The sequence below is a fragment of the Rhinolophus sinicus genome, chromosome X (assembly GCF_036562045.2).
Source record: "Rhinolophus sinicus isolate RSC01 chromosome X, ASM3656204v1, whole genome shotgun sequence".
NCBI lineage: Eukaryota > Metazoa > Chordata > Mammalia > Chiroptera > Rhinolophidae > Rhinolophus > Rhinolophus sinicus.
Window position 1 is genome coordinate 14,817,495 of NC_133768.1, and position 14,445 is coordinate 14,831,939.

The window sequence follows — 14,445 nt, forward strand, 5'->3', positions numbered from 1 at the left end:
ATGGGGGTCTCGACAAGTGGTTACACAACTCATGGGCCCTTACCCCAGGGCCCTCCCACCCAGATCAAGGGGTTCAAAGGGTTGAGAAAGTAGAGACTGGAGGGGGGCTGGTGTTGAAAGTGACCTCTTTAGAGAGAGTTGTGCTGAGAGGTCTACCCTCTCGCATTAGGGAAGTAGGGGGTATAATCCACTTAGCATAATTGCACTTGAAAGGAGGCCACACGTGTTGGCATCTTTCATGGGCCCCTCAAGATTGCATTAGAGCCCGAAGTTTCAAAATTTAATATTAACGAATTATAGAAATGAGAAGTAAGGTGCAGCTCGTAATGGCCCTGGGGGCCATCCCAGTTACCCTGCCCAAGGGATGGGCCTGGTGGGAGGGGACCCCACTTCCTCATAACCCAAAGCCTTTGTGGGCTCCTCAGGGACCCACTCGGAGCTCCACTTGTATGTATGTGTCCCCAGCAGGTAAGCTACACAGATGGCTGGTTCCCATGGGAACAAAAGCAGCTTATAGCAACAGCGTGGGGGCCACAGGGTCTGGGAATATTGCCACGCACTCTTGACAGTGAGTAAAAGATGCACAAACCCCAGATATCAGATATGGGACCTGTTGTTGAAATACTGCTTTAGGGTCTTTTAAAAAGGAATCCTGACCAAAGGTAGTCTTCCTGAGCCTGGATCCTGCAGCAAGAAAAAATGAAGGGGTGAATATAATGTAAGGGGTAAAAGATTGGGTGGGGGTGGCAAGGGGGTAGTCAGCTAAAGGACAGGCCCCTGCCCATGCCATGAGAGGTATATTCAGAGGGATCTACGTGGAAGTGTTAATAGTAATAGCACATAAAGGCAGCTTAGAACAGTGCTAGTCAAGTGACAATGTGGGGTGGCCTTGCCTTTCCTCCTGCAGCTGGTGCAGAAGGAATAGGTGAGGGGGGGAGAAAAAGTGGACACCCCGACTCCGGTGCTGCCTGCTGCTGGAGCAGCAGAGACAGCGGAGAGGAGTGTGCCCTTTCAGTGAGGACCAGCGCGGAGATGAGTCTAGTGGCCTGAATCCTTCCAAGTACTGCGTTCAGACTGTGTCTGCTTTTCAAAGTGCCATTAAGACTTTTTCTTTGTTATCTAAGGGTGGCTGGAAAAGTCACAGGAAGGGACTGGTGCCCTGGGCAGGATGTAAACGGCAGTGGGACATAAAATAAAATGGCTGTTATGACGACACCCTCTGAGTCCAACAAGTTTAACATGTTAATTATGCCCATAAACTTGATTCTCTCAAAGGCTCCTGCCAGTTCTAATAACCCATACCTTCTATGTGCAAATTAGTTCTTTTTTATTTAATTAACAAATACTTCAGTCACACTTGCTGTGAGTCAGGTACTGCTCAAAGCACTTCCTCAATATTAACTCATTTTATCCTCTTAAAAGCCCTATGAAGTAGGTACTGTGTGCATCTCTGTTTTACTTATGAAGAAACTGATGCACAGAGAGGTTAAGTAACATGCCAAAGCTCACACAGCTAGCAAATGGTTGAGCCCAAAGTTGTAAACAAAGATGTTTACAGCCATGTACCAGGACAGAGTTCCTGTCCTGAGTTCCACGTCTCCATATCTACCCAAGAGGAATGAAAACATGTCCCCACAAAGGTTTTGATGTGGCTCTTCACAGCCATTTCATTAACAAGAGCCAAAAAGCGGCAGTCATCCCACTGATCACTAACTGATAAGAATGTGGTCTAGCCACATGACGGAATAGTATTCAGCTGGAAAAGGAACCAAGTGCCGACACAGGCTACAGCACAGGTGAACCTCGAAAAGATTACGTGCAGTGTAAGAAGCTTGATGCAAAGGACCACACACTGTATCTCCCTTTCTACGAAATCTCCAGAGCAGACAAATCTATGCAAACAGAGAGTACATCAGTGGCTGCCTGGGGCTGGGTGGAAACAGGAACTGACTACAAGATGGCACCGGGACCTTTTTGGGGGTGATGGAAACGTTCAAAACCTAGCCACAAGCCATGGCTGCATATCTAGGATAATTTCCTAGAAACCAATAAAGCTGTTAAGAAAATAAAAGCAAAGGGGGCTGACCCTGGTCATAATGGCTCTTCCTCCTACTCTAGCCAGTTTACACACAACACACATGGGAACACCCTTGAGAGGAAGACAGGGGGGCAGCACTTCAGGCCAAGAATTGCCCAAAGCCCTTGGCTCTCCTTCCAGGCTCCGATCACTTCCGGGCATCTGCGTGGAAAAGTCTCACTGCATCCACTTGCACCCAAGCAGAGTTCTGCACCAACCGGCTGAGATTTCTTTACAGAACTGCTGTGTTTTGCAAAGAGTAATTATATGCAGGGGAATTTCCTGCCCCAAATGAGACCCCCTTCTTTATTATTCCCCAAACACCCCTGCATTACTTTGCAATGCAAAATTCATTCCTCCTCAAGCCAATTACTTGGGAAATGTGATATGAGATAATGAATTATACATGTGTTTTCTTTGTGAATTTTTTTTCTCCTTAGGGATGCTAATTACAAGATAAATTATTGGGGGTTTTATGTCTTTAAATAACTCCTCGTCATATCAGAGCCCCTCTTGCTGCTTAGTGCCAAGCTAATAGGTGGCTTCCAAAGAGGAGGATATAAGTCATTGTCAATTAAGGTACTAAAAAAAGTGCCATTAATACATACATATATACATACTCATACATGCCTGTTGATATACGTATATTTGTATCATAAACAATGAATGAAAATTCACTCCACTCTTTGTTTGGCCGATTCTGGTGGAGTCTTTGGTGGAATATTTTTTCCATTTTGAGGTGTATGTACCTCCCCTGGTTTACAACTGAAGTCATTTCTCATGCATGGAAGTTCCCTTTACGTAGGGAATGTGTCTGTACTGTGGGTGTCCAGCAGCCAACATACAACAACTCTCTTGTTGAAGAAAAGTCTTTCAAAACCAAGACATTTATTCACCTAAACTAAGGCCAAATCTAGCCACTGTACAGCTTGGTGCTACAGGGACAGAGGACAGTCATCTGGCTTTTATAGCTTACTTTGGAGCTTTAACATTCTAAGCGTTGTTTCATAATTCCATCAAGCAAGATCTCTGTGATCCTTTTATTATAGCTAGGCGACCATAAACCTTTACTTATGCAAAATTGGTACTTCTTTCCACCATCAAAGTTTTTGCCATAGCTGCTTTTAAGCTGGAATTTCAAAAAGCCATAGGTAGCTTTTGAGCATCATTCTACTCATTGGTCTTGTAAATGGAAAGCTAGTTGGTGATTTTAGACCACTCCGTGTATCTGGTCCCTCTCAACACTTAAATGATTCCATCACTGACACATGGAAAAGAAAATCCAATTCCTCAGCCCCACGCAGAGTACCATATTCCCCAGAAGAATCAGCCATCCTTAGGAACGGAATCCTATCAAAGCTCAAGGTACCAAAACTTATACAAGTAACAGGCTCCTTTTATGACAGACGAATAAAATGTCCTACTAAGTTGTCTGAGGAGTACTGTTATTCAGAATTACCCACGATTCTGGATAATGTGCTATTGTTAAAAGAGATACCCCCCCCCCTATTTTGCTGATTGGTTAGAAACCCTCAGAAAACCTGAAGCAGAGCGCTACACCTACCCAACCTTTGAAGACAAAGAAAAAAGTAAGGGCATCTTGTCGCCACAAGTAGGTGGCTAAGTGTTTCATTATGACAAGGTTCAAAGAATTTAAAGTTGAGGACAACACACCACCCACTTCAATTGTCAATTGTGCACACTGCGCTGAGGTGCTCAGTAAGTAACTCTCGCAGGAGAGCAGCTTCCACAGCAAGCATAACTCCAAGATGGCCGCCCCACGCCAAGCTCTGTTCTGCTTACCAGCAAAAGTCTCTGTGCATGGATTCACTCCTGCAAGACGTTTAGAGGTTCCAAAATCGGAGATTTTCACCACTCCACTATAGGTGTTCACTAGAACATTATCACCCTTTGGAAAAAGAAGAACATCAAATGCTTAAAGACAGATTTCAACAAACAAATAGGAAACAGATGTGGACCTTAAGAAACAGTCACAGGTCTCTAGGAAGACTAGACTTTGCACTTTGGGGACCGCCATGCTCCATCCTTTCCGTTCTGTGAGCTGGTCAGTCTGCAGACACTGCCAGCAGCTCGTGTGATGTGAGATGCACCAATGAGACGTCTTTGGCTCAGACAATGAAGTACCTTTATGTCTCTGTGCACAATCTGGTTTTCGTGGAGATACTTAAGGCCTTCCAGGATCTGCTTGGTGTAAAACTTGATGGTGGGCTCCTTCATTGGCCCCCACTTTGATCGCAAAAGAGCAGAAAGGCTTCCTGGAAAGAGACACAGCAGAAAACTTGTCAGGGTGACAAAGATTTAGTTCTAAGAGTTGAGGGAAATAAAGTCAGGTGATGTCGCTTCCCTAATGTAAGCACTCAGCCAACATCCCTGTACCTGGGCTAAATGCAACGTCTTTCCTCCGCCTCTGTTGCCTGTTTCCAAGATGTGCGAGCAGCACAGCCAGGGAAGGGACCAGGGGTGAATCAGCACATCAGCCTGACCAGAGGTGAAGGGTGAACTGGAACCCCTTGTGGCCCCAGAAATTCAGTGGGACCACCTTTGCATCTAGCTCTGTTCAGCTGCACAGTCAGGAGGAGAGCGCAGCAATGCTCTCTGACCTTGGGAGGGCTGGCCCAGCGCTGCAGTGCCGGTGTCTCAGCCATGCAGCTTGGGTCAAAGCCACATTTTATACCCCGCCATGAGATCAGAGGTGGACAGGGCCAGAATGAGGGGTCCTTTAGGGTGACAGGGAATAGGATCGGAGGAGGTTGGGTCTCTTCATCCTCATTGTGAGAGGCCCCCCAATGCCAGGCCACAGGGGCAGGGAGGGCCTCCAATTACGTTGTTAAACATTGAACCTTTGGGCCAAAAGTAACCCCCTCTTCACTGCATTCTGTGTTTCAGAGGTCGTCATGCAGGCCCTCGGGCATCAGCCCATCTTGGCTTCCCCCTTACACAGTGCTGTGGGAACCTTGCTATGCTTTAGTTTCCCCATCTGTAAAGGGGGAAGTGCATATCTATCTCCAATTCTGTTGTTATCCTTAAACCTCATGCCTGGAATAGCAATTAATATGAACAGCAACTGAAATACTTTCTGCTAGACTGTGAGCAACCTGAGGGAAGAAGAAACTACTTTACTTTTCCTTAATGTAACCCTCAAAATGTAGCCCATTGCCTGGCTCTTAATATATATGGTTAGGCTCCTAATCGAATAGTAGGCTCTTAATAATTGTTGGTTGAATGAATCAATGAATACAGATTTCTAACTAAAATTTTTACATTTGTATTCAGGTCATAATTATCATTATTATTTAATTTATTATTATTTTTAAGTGAGCACTTACTGAGTTCTTGCTCTCTGCCAGGCACCATTTGAAGAGCTTTACATACATTTTCTCATTTAATCCATCCAACAATCAACTAAGATAGGGTCACTATTACTCCAATAATTACTATTCCAATTATGATAGTAATTATTACTCCAATTTACAATTCATTTATTTAGAAGACTGACGGCACAGAGAGGTAAAAAAATTGGCCTGAACCTAGAGGATATCATGCTATGTGAATTAAGTCAGACAGAGAAAGACAAATACCATATGATTTCACTTATATGTGAAATCTATAAAACAAAATAAGCGAACAAAGAAAACAGAAACAATCTCATAGATACAGAGAACATTTTGATGGTTGCAGATGGGAGGGGGATTAGGAGGGTGGATGAAAAAGGGGAAGGGATTAGGAAATACAAATTGCCAGTTATAAAAATAGTCACAAGGATGTAAAGTACAGCATAGGGAATATAGTCAATAATATTGTAATAACTATGTAAAGTGTCAGGTGGGTACTAGACTTAATGGGGTGACCACTTCATAAATTGGATAAATGTCTAATCACTGTGTGGTACACCTGAAACTAATATAATAATGTACGTCAACTATAATTGAAAAATAAAACATTATTGAAGAAAAGAATTTGCCTGAAGTCACACAACTTGCAGATAGAAAGACCAATTCAAATTAGACGGTCTGGCCCAGACCCGAGGAGCTCTTACCCTGCCACCATACTGCCTGCATTTGGAGATTTTGTGGATAAAGCACTGGTATTTGATTTCACTGTCAACATGTTATTTTCCAATGGCATTTTAAAAAACCTCTGTCCCCTCTTCCCCAGACTACCTTCCAACTCCTAGACTGTGAAGGCCTCAGGACCGGAGACTATGCTTTATTCATCTCTGTCTCCAGCACTCAGTCCGGCGGCTGGCGCTCAGTAGATCCTCGATGAATATTTGATGATTGAATTAACAGACCACAAATAACTGTTCATGTGACACTGGAAAGTTGGCATCTGCCTCCTCTGAGAAATAAATGCTCTCTGACATCTAAAAAATCTATCATTTTTGGACCTAGAGAACATTATGTTAAGTGAAATAAGTCAGACAGAGAAAGACAAATACCATATGATCTCACTTATATGCGGAATCTAAAGCAAAGAATAATTGAATGAACTAATCAGAAACAGTTTTGGAGACACAGAGGAAAAACTGAGGGTTGCTAGATGGGAGGGTGGTGGGGATCAGGGGGAAGGAGAGGGGTTTAGAAAATAGTCGGTAACCACAAGATGACCACGGGGTTTTGAAAAATAATTTGGGGAATGTAATCAATAATGTAAAGATGTTGTAGGGTATCCGATGGACACTTGTCTCGTTAGGGAGACCACCTCAGGGAGGATGTAGATGCCTGATCACTGCACTGTACACCTGAAGCTGAACAATAATGAATGCCAACTATAATTTTATATACATAGATATATATATATATATATGTATATGGTTACAGAAAGTGGAGTACAGCATTAGGAATAGAGACAGTGGAAATGTAATGGCTGTGTGCGATGTCAGAGGGATAGAGGATGGGGGGAGGGGGGTTCACACAGTGTGAGGGATATAAATGATAAACGTCTAAGTATTGCTTTGTCTTGTGCACCTGAAACTAATAAAAAATTTTTTAAAAAGTGAGACAGTGAAAAAATAAATAAATGAATAAAAATAAAAGGTCTATCATTTTTTAAACAGCAAGAAGGATAACGATGCACATATTATGTTTCCATCGGTGTGAGACCAGAAGACCAGGACAACTCACCCCCAGGCACCTGCTCCATGAATATCTTAATGTAGCCGTCCTCTGAAACAGAGCCCAGGTACTGAACGATGTTGCGGTGCTTGAGGTACTTGTGCAGGGCTATCTCCTCGTGCAGAGGCTGGGAGTCCCTAGTAGGAAAAACCATGCCAGCGTCACCTGCTGAATCCCTGGAGTCCGCATTGCTCCTCTCCAGGACCTGCCCTGCTGCTGGCCATCCCTTCTTTCTGCAAACATTCTCTTCCTCGGTTCCCCTGAGCCTACTCAGCTTCCCATCTGTAAAATAGGGGATAATAATACCAGCCACGCGGGGCTGCTGGGGGCCAAAGTATGTCAAGTTTCTCAGGCACCCAATGGAGTGCCTGGTGTGTGTTAGGTACCCAGTGAATGGCTGCCGTTGTCACTATCACTACTGTTAGGGCCTGAACTCTCCAACCATCCTTTGCCTCTCTCACCAGCCCCCATGAAGAGTGGTATTCTACAAGGTTCTGTCCTCAGCTGCCTTCGAGTCTCATTCCACAGACTCACTCCAGACTACAGACAATAGCCACCAGCCCCAGCCTCTGGCCTCTTTTGTCTATTCTCCACCAGCCACCATATTGCCTCTTCCTAAATTGCTCACCTCATCATTTCACTTCTCTTCACAAAGTCCACACAAAGACCTTATTGCTTAACATGGCACACAAGGACCTTCACACTCAGGTCAGGCTGCATCTTTTAAAGTTTTTACCTCATCTCAAGAGCCCCCACTGCCTCAATCCTATATTCAAGTCCCAAGGGACAATTTGTTGTTCTCTGAATACACTGTGCTTCACAGCTCTGTTCTTCCCTCAGCATAGGATCCTCTGGCTTCCTTTTCTGCCAAACTCCTACTCATCCCTCAAAGACCAGCTCAAAGATGATTTATTTTCTCCAACTTGCCACAACGAATCCAGGAAAAGTAATTCATTCCTCTACTATGTTCTACAAATGCCCAGTGTCCCTATATTATGACACTTGTCACTCTGGCTCCCAGGCAAGGTTTCTGCATTTCCTATCAACCTGGGAGCGCCCTGGGATGAGGACAGTCTCCTAGTCCCCTTTCAGTCCCCAGTGCCAGCCCAGACTCTGGCATAGAGAAGGTGCCCAACATTATCACTTCAGCCTGTAAATTTAGGAAACGGGACAAGAGAGTCTCTAAGGTCCCTTCTAGCTCTAAAATTCCAGGAACAACTCTTGGCAATGGAAAGCCAAAACACTACTGCAACCAATTGAAGGAGGTGGCACATGCCAGCAATTCTTCCCTCCCCCAAAACAACCAATCTATCCATCATGAGAATAAGAGACAGAATACTAAATGAGGAATTCAAGAGACTGGGTCCTAGTCTTATTTCTTCATGTCTTTAATGAAGTCATTTAATCTTCCTTAGCCTTGGAAGAATATTGGAGGATTTCACTTCAGGTCTTGACTTATAATTCAAATATAACATGCAATCCCATTAACAATGAACAGATGAATGAACAAGTGAATGAACGAATGAATAATGGGTCTTACAGCTGCTACAAATTACATGGAACCCACCCCTTATAATTCACTGACCACCTGGACGGAGGGGTGTTTGCACATGGCCATCAGTATTCAGTACTGAAGACAACACTACATGTGGTCTGACCACACCTGTGGAGCACACAGTTATTATTTCTTATGCTGCAGCCATTACCGTGTATGTTGCTTCTCTACAAAAACACTTGACAGTAAACACCACAATGTTCTCGTTTAGAATTAGGTGGGGTATGAATTCAACAAGGAATAAATATTTAATTAGACTTTAAAAAATGTTGAAGAAATAAGTTAGTGGTACTGGTGGTTTAAAAAAAATAGCCCAAAATCTCTGGGTGAGGTTAAAGGGCAGGGTGTAAAAAAGGTCTATACTACAAAAAGCTAATTTGTTTTTACCACTTTTAACTTTCTGTAATGATACATCTAAATAAATAATAGTCATTTAAACTTGTTACAATGTGAATTAAAGCACTGACTCACATTTTTAAATATCTGCAAACAACCATCTACATAAAAATGTAAAACTTTAGATCTAGTTGATGGGTGGAAATAAAACTAGTTTTCTTTAAAATATGACTGCTATCCACATGCCTCTATGTGAAGTGGTTCCATTTTCTCAATCTATTTATCATATGCAGAGAACAAAAGCAAATTACCCTTATTTGAAGAGAATTACACATTTTTTGATGACATAATGCTTTCATCCTTAACTCCTCTATCAGTGGTGGGCATGGGATTTAGGTGTGGAGGTGACAACTGATGAATGTGGAAGGCCCGCCCAGACTTGCCTGCTATCTCTCTCTGGGATTTCTTTAATGGCGATTCGCACTTGATTGCTTAGATCTCGTCCGGCATACACGATCCCGTACGTGCCTTTCCCCAGTACAACTCGATCACCGTTTGCATCATGGTCATACTCATACTAAAGAAGGAGAAACAACAAGATGAAAAAGCACACAAGTTGTGGAGAAGCCCCATAAGAGCCCAAACACTGTCCCACAATTTTAAAAAAATGTATAAATAACATATCTGAGTACCAGGCAGGTCACATTTCTTAGGTTATGTACTTTTCATTAATCACTTTGAAGGGGTAGAATTCTCAGTTACTCATATATTCATAACATGATTTTATGAAATGGAATCTAAAAAATTTAACAATATGGCTCATATGTAACTTAGCTGGCTCAACTTTTGGACATTTCTCCCCACTTTAATGCTGCAATTTAAAAATGCTCCTTAGCATGTCAACTACCCAAAATAGTTGTCTTCCTGCATGAACCCTTTTAACTTGTCAGGAAACAAATCTCTTTATACAGCCAAGAAAAGAATTGAAGGTCAATAAAACTGTCTTAATACAAAGTACATATGCTGGGCTCGCCGCTCCCCTTTTAGATGTATAGATCTAACATTATACATACTGTAAAAATTTGACCTACAATTAGGATTGCTATTTTCTTCCCCTAAACTTATCAACAAAAATTGGTGCACAGCTGTATTCCAGTTGATTCTTCTCAAAGATTAAGACAGATGGCGGGGGAAGCAGATGGAACTCTATGCTGAGCAATACTTATTTAAAGCAGAGGCAGCAATGGATTCTTTCTGTCATTTTCTATGCCCCACTGCTGACTTACAGAAGCACAGAGAAGTGTGTGTGTGTGTGTGTGTGTGTGTGTGTGTCTCCCTTCCCATCTACTTCTAGGGGTGCTCATGACAATTAAGATTATTAATGGGTCCCCATCACTTCCTGATTCAACCAGACATCAGCCTGCTCCATAAAAGGCTTTCATCTCACACCTTTCTCTGCTCCCACATCTGTCATCTTCAGAGAACATCACTCAGTTCATTTCTACCAAAAACTTTGATTCTAAGCTAAGAATTCAAGTACCTGACTCAATTATTAAAATGAACCCCTTTGATATTTTCCTCAGAGAAGCCGCAATGAAGTAATTTAAGTCTAACTTGAAAGTATAGTAAAATTTCATTAAATTGCAATCATTGGGAGAACCTGAATTAACGGCAAATCTGAATAATTACGCAAGATTTAAATATATGTGTCATGGTAGACTACAACTGTGCTGTTCAAAAGAGCTTACGATGATCCCACTTTCTTAAAAATGGTTTTTAAATTGTTATATTTAATATATCACGCAAGTAGATGTAACTCAAGTCATTTTAGGCATAAATGAAAAGGTCTGCTTCCAGTTGGCCGACTATTTCTCTTGTAATCTCACAAATATTAATTGGCTTAGACAAAACTTTTCCATCAGTTGTGCACAAAAGGAAATTTTAGTCTAGTTCATGCCCAATTATTCTTAAACATCCTGGTTGAGATGTAATAAGTAATAAGTTTTTCTACTGAAATTGTATTAAACTTAATCTCTGAAAGTCATGGATAATGATAGCTAGCTTGTTCAAAAATGAGTATTTTAAAACATATATATAAAGAATTTTTACACAAAAATGGGATGTTTTCTTTATGCATCAAAGACACAATAAATATTAGGTTGGTGCAAAAGTAATTGCAGTTTTTGCAATTATTTTTAACCTGTTAAACCGCAATTATTTTTGCACCAACCTAACAACTTTTTCCATGTTCTAGGTCTTTTGTGACTCACCTCTAAGGCGTCCCCATCGGTCTCTCCCTCCAGCTCCACTGTGCTGCCCGCTGCATTGGTTATCATCTCTTTGACCAAAGAGCAAAACCTAGAACAGCAAATGTTACGAAGATGCTAATTATGATCAGTTTCATTCCCTACCTTTACTTTAGCCTTCTTACATTGAATTGTGATTAAATATAAACCAAGCTTTTACAAGTTCATGGAACAATCAATCAATCTACTCCTTGACTTGACATGGTACTTTAACGGTTATCTAATCTAGATCAAATACTCACATGATACTTGAATCCCTGCGACACAGTATCCCTACCAACTGGCTGGCCAATTGATGCCTGAATACCTCCAACGACAGAGAACTCATTACCTCACAAGGCAGCTTATTCTTTGGAGAACTCAATGAGAAATGCTTCACTTATATTGAACTAAGACTTCTTGTATGTGGGTCCCACCCACGGATTCCTTAGAATTAATCCCTTTTCTACATAACAGCCCACTAGAAATTTATTATGTCCCTATAAGTCTTTCCTCCTTGTTCCCTCAATGTTTCCGCCAGGATTTGTTTGTGCATCACCCCATTAACATAATTCTTCAAAGGTATTGCTGTCTTACTTTTCAAAGCTGGCCCTGAGACAAGTTGTCCAGGGGTGATTCAATCAGTGTTGAGGACACTGGGACCATCACCTCTCAAGTCGTAGACACTCCAGTTCTTAGAAATAAGCTCTTGTGCAAGGGGAGAGGTGAGTAAGAAGGAAATGCACAAGGTGGTCCCATCATTCTGGTCACACAGATTAAGCTTAGGATCAACAGTTACCCAATAGTCTTTCTCACAAACGCAGCTGGGCCACATCAGTCACTTTCTAGACTTGTGCAGTTCTTATTTGCATACAAGTAATATGACTCATTAGAAAACTTTTATTCAGTAGTCTCTCTTAAGATGGCAGGGACGAATACTGGACACTTTCAAATAATTTCCACAAAACATTAAAATGTTCTTTTGTCTAACTAAGCCATCCCCCCTTGCTTCTTATAATCTTTGAAAGCTGGGAAATATGAGTCAGGCTTCTTAGGAGACATATGGTATACACTCACCAGAATAACTAAAATTAAAAGACACTATCAATTGTCGTTAAGAATGCGGAGGAACTGGAACTCTCATATATTGCGGGTGGGAGTGTGAATTGATACAACCACTTTGGAAAACTATTGGAAGTATCAACCAAAGCTGAATATATTGAGAGAACCATATGATCTCACTGATATGTGGTGTATAAAACTGAAAACAACAAAGGAACAAGACAAACAAATGAAGGAACAAAAACTCATAGACACAGATGATAGTTTAGTGGTTACCAGAGGGTAAGGGGGGGGTGGGAGGGTGGTAGATGAGGGAAAGAGGGGTCAAATATATGGTGATGGAAGGAGAACTGACTCTGGGTGGTGAACACACAATGTGATATATAGATGATGTATTACAGAATTGTACACCTGAAATCTATGTAATTTTACTAACCACTGTAACCCCAATAAATGTTTAAAAAGAAAGTAATTAAAGAGACCTAAACAAATAGAAAGACATCCCATGTTTATGGGCTGGAAGACTTAATATGGATAAGGTGGCAATGCTTCCCCAATTGACCTACATATCTAATGCGATCCCTGTCAAAATCCTAGCTGCCTTTTTTGTAGAAATTGACAAACTGATCTGACAATTCACATGGAAATGCAAACACCCACAACAGCCAAAACAATTATGAAAAACAAGAACAAAGTTGGAGGACTCGCCTTTCCTGATTTTACAACTTACTACAAAGCTACAGTATCAAGAAAATGTGGTGTTGGCATAAGGACGGACTTATAGATCTATGGAATAGAAGTGAACATCCAGAAATAAATTCTCACATTTACGGTCAACTGACTTTCTAAAAGAGTGCCAAGACCATTCAATGGGAGAAAGAATAGTCTTTTTAATAAGTGGTTCTGGGACAATCACATATCCACACGCAAAAGAATGAAGTTGGACCCCCTACCTCATACCACATACAAAAATGAACTCAGTGTGAATCAGAGACCTAAACATAAGAGTTAAAACTATAAAACCTTTAGAAGGAAACATAAACACCACAGAAAACCCTGGGTTAGGCAAAGCCACCTTAGATATGACACCAAAAGCCCAAATGACAAAAGAAAAATTAGATAAACTGGGCTGCATCAAAATTAAAAAGTTGTGTGCTTCAAATGATACCATCAACACAGTGAACAGACAACCCACAGAATGGAAGTACTTGCAAATCATGCATCGGATAAGGGACTTGTATCCAGAAAATATAAAGAACTCTTAAAATTAAATAATAACAATATAAATAACCCAATTAAAAATGGACAAAGTTTGGAGAAACCTGGGAAATACCACTTTCACCAGGTGACCCAAATTAGTATCACCAGTAATGAGACAAAGATTATGTGATGCACTGAGAGGGACACAACATCACTTCTGTGCCTGACATTAATGTCACCATGAGGAAACATAAAAAAAAACAAAATTGAAGGGCTACACAAAATAAATTGCCTGTGCTCTTGGAAAGCATTAAGTTAAGAAAGACAAAGACTGACAAAGAACAGTTCCAGATAAAGGGACTATAAAGACATGATAACTAAATGCAACATGAGATCTTGGATTGCATCATGGACCAGAGAAAAAATCTTTTGTTTTGCTATAAAGGACATCAGGGGGACAATAAGAAAAATTTGGATCAGGTTTGTAGATTATAGTACCATATCAATCTTAATTTCTTGATTAGAAAACTGCACTGTGATTACATAAGCGAATCTCCTTGTTTTTAGGAAATACCCACTAAAGTGTTTAGAGGTAACAGAGCATTATGTTTACAACTTACCCTTAAACAGTTCAGAAAAAATAATCATATGAAAATAGAGAGAATGTAAGGCAAATGTGATAAAGGGTTAATACTGGGGAATTCTGGGTGAAACATATATGGAAATCCTTTTTACTGTTTTCTGAAGCTTTCTTATAGGTCTAAATATTTTCCAAAATAAAAACTTAAAATTTTT

General features: G+C 41.1%; 1 protein-coding gene across 1 annotated transcript in view; it reads right to left on the bottom strand.

Moving 5' to 3' along the window:
- MAP3K15 (mitogen-activated protein kinase kinase kinase 15) overlaps window positions 1–14,445 on the bottom strand; it is a 119,081-nt gene that overhangs the window by 16,518 nt on the left and 88,118 nt on the right. The window contains exons 14-18 of the mRNA XM_019755417.2: window positions 11,374–11,461; window positions 9,547–9,680; window positions 7,222–7,349; window positions 4,223–4,353; window positions 3,881–3,986 (exon numbers count right to left, since the gene is read on the bottom strand). Of these exons, the coding sequence (XP_019610976.2) occupies window positions 3,881–3,986; window positions 4,223–4,353; window positions 7,222–7,349; window positions 9,547–9,680; window positions 11,374–11,461 (587 nt within the window). The remainder of the gene's footprint in view (window positions 1–3,880; window positions 3,987–4,222; window positions 4,354–7,221; window positions 7,350–9,546; window positions 9,681–11,373; window positions 11,462–14,445) is intronic.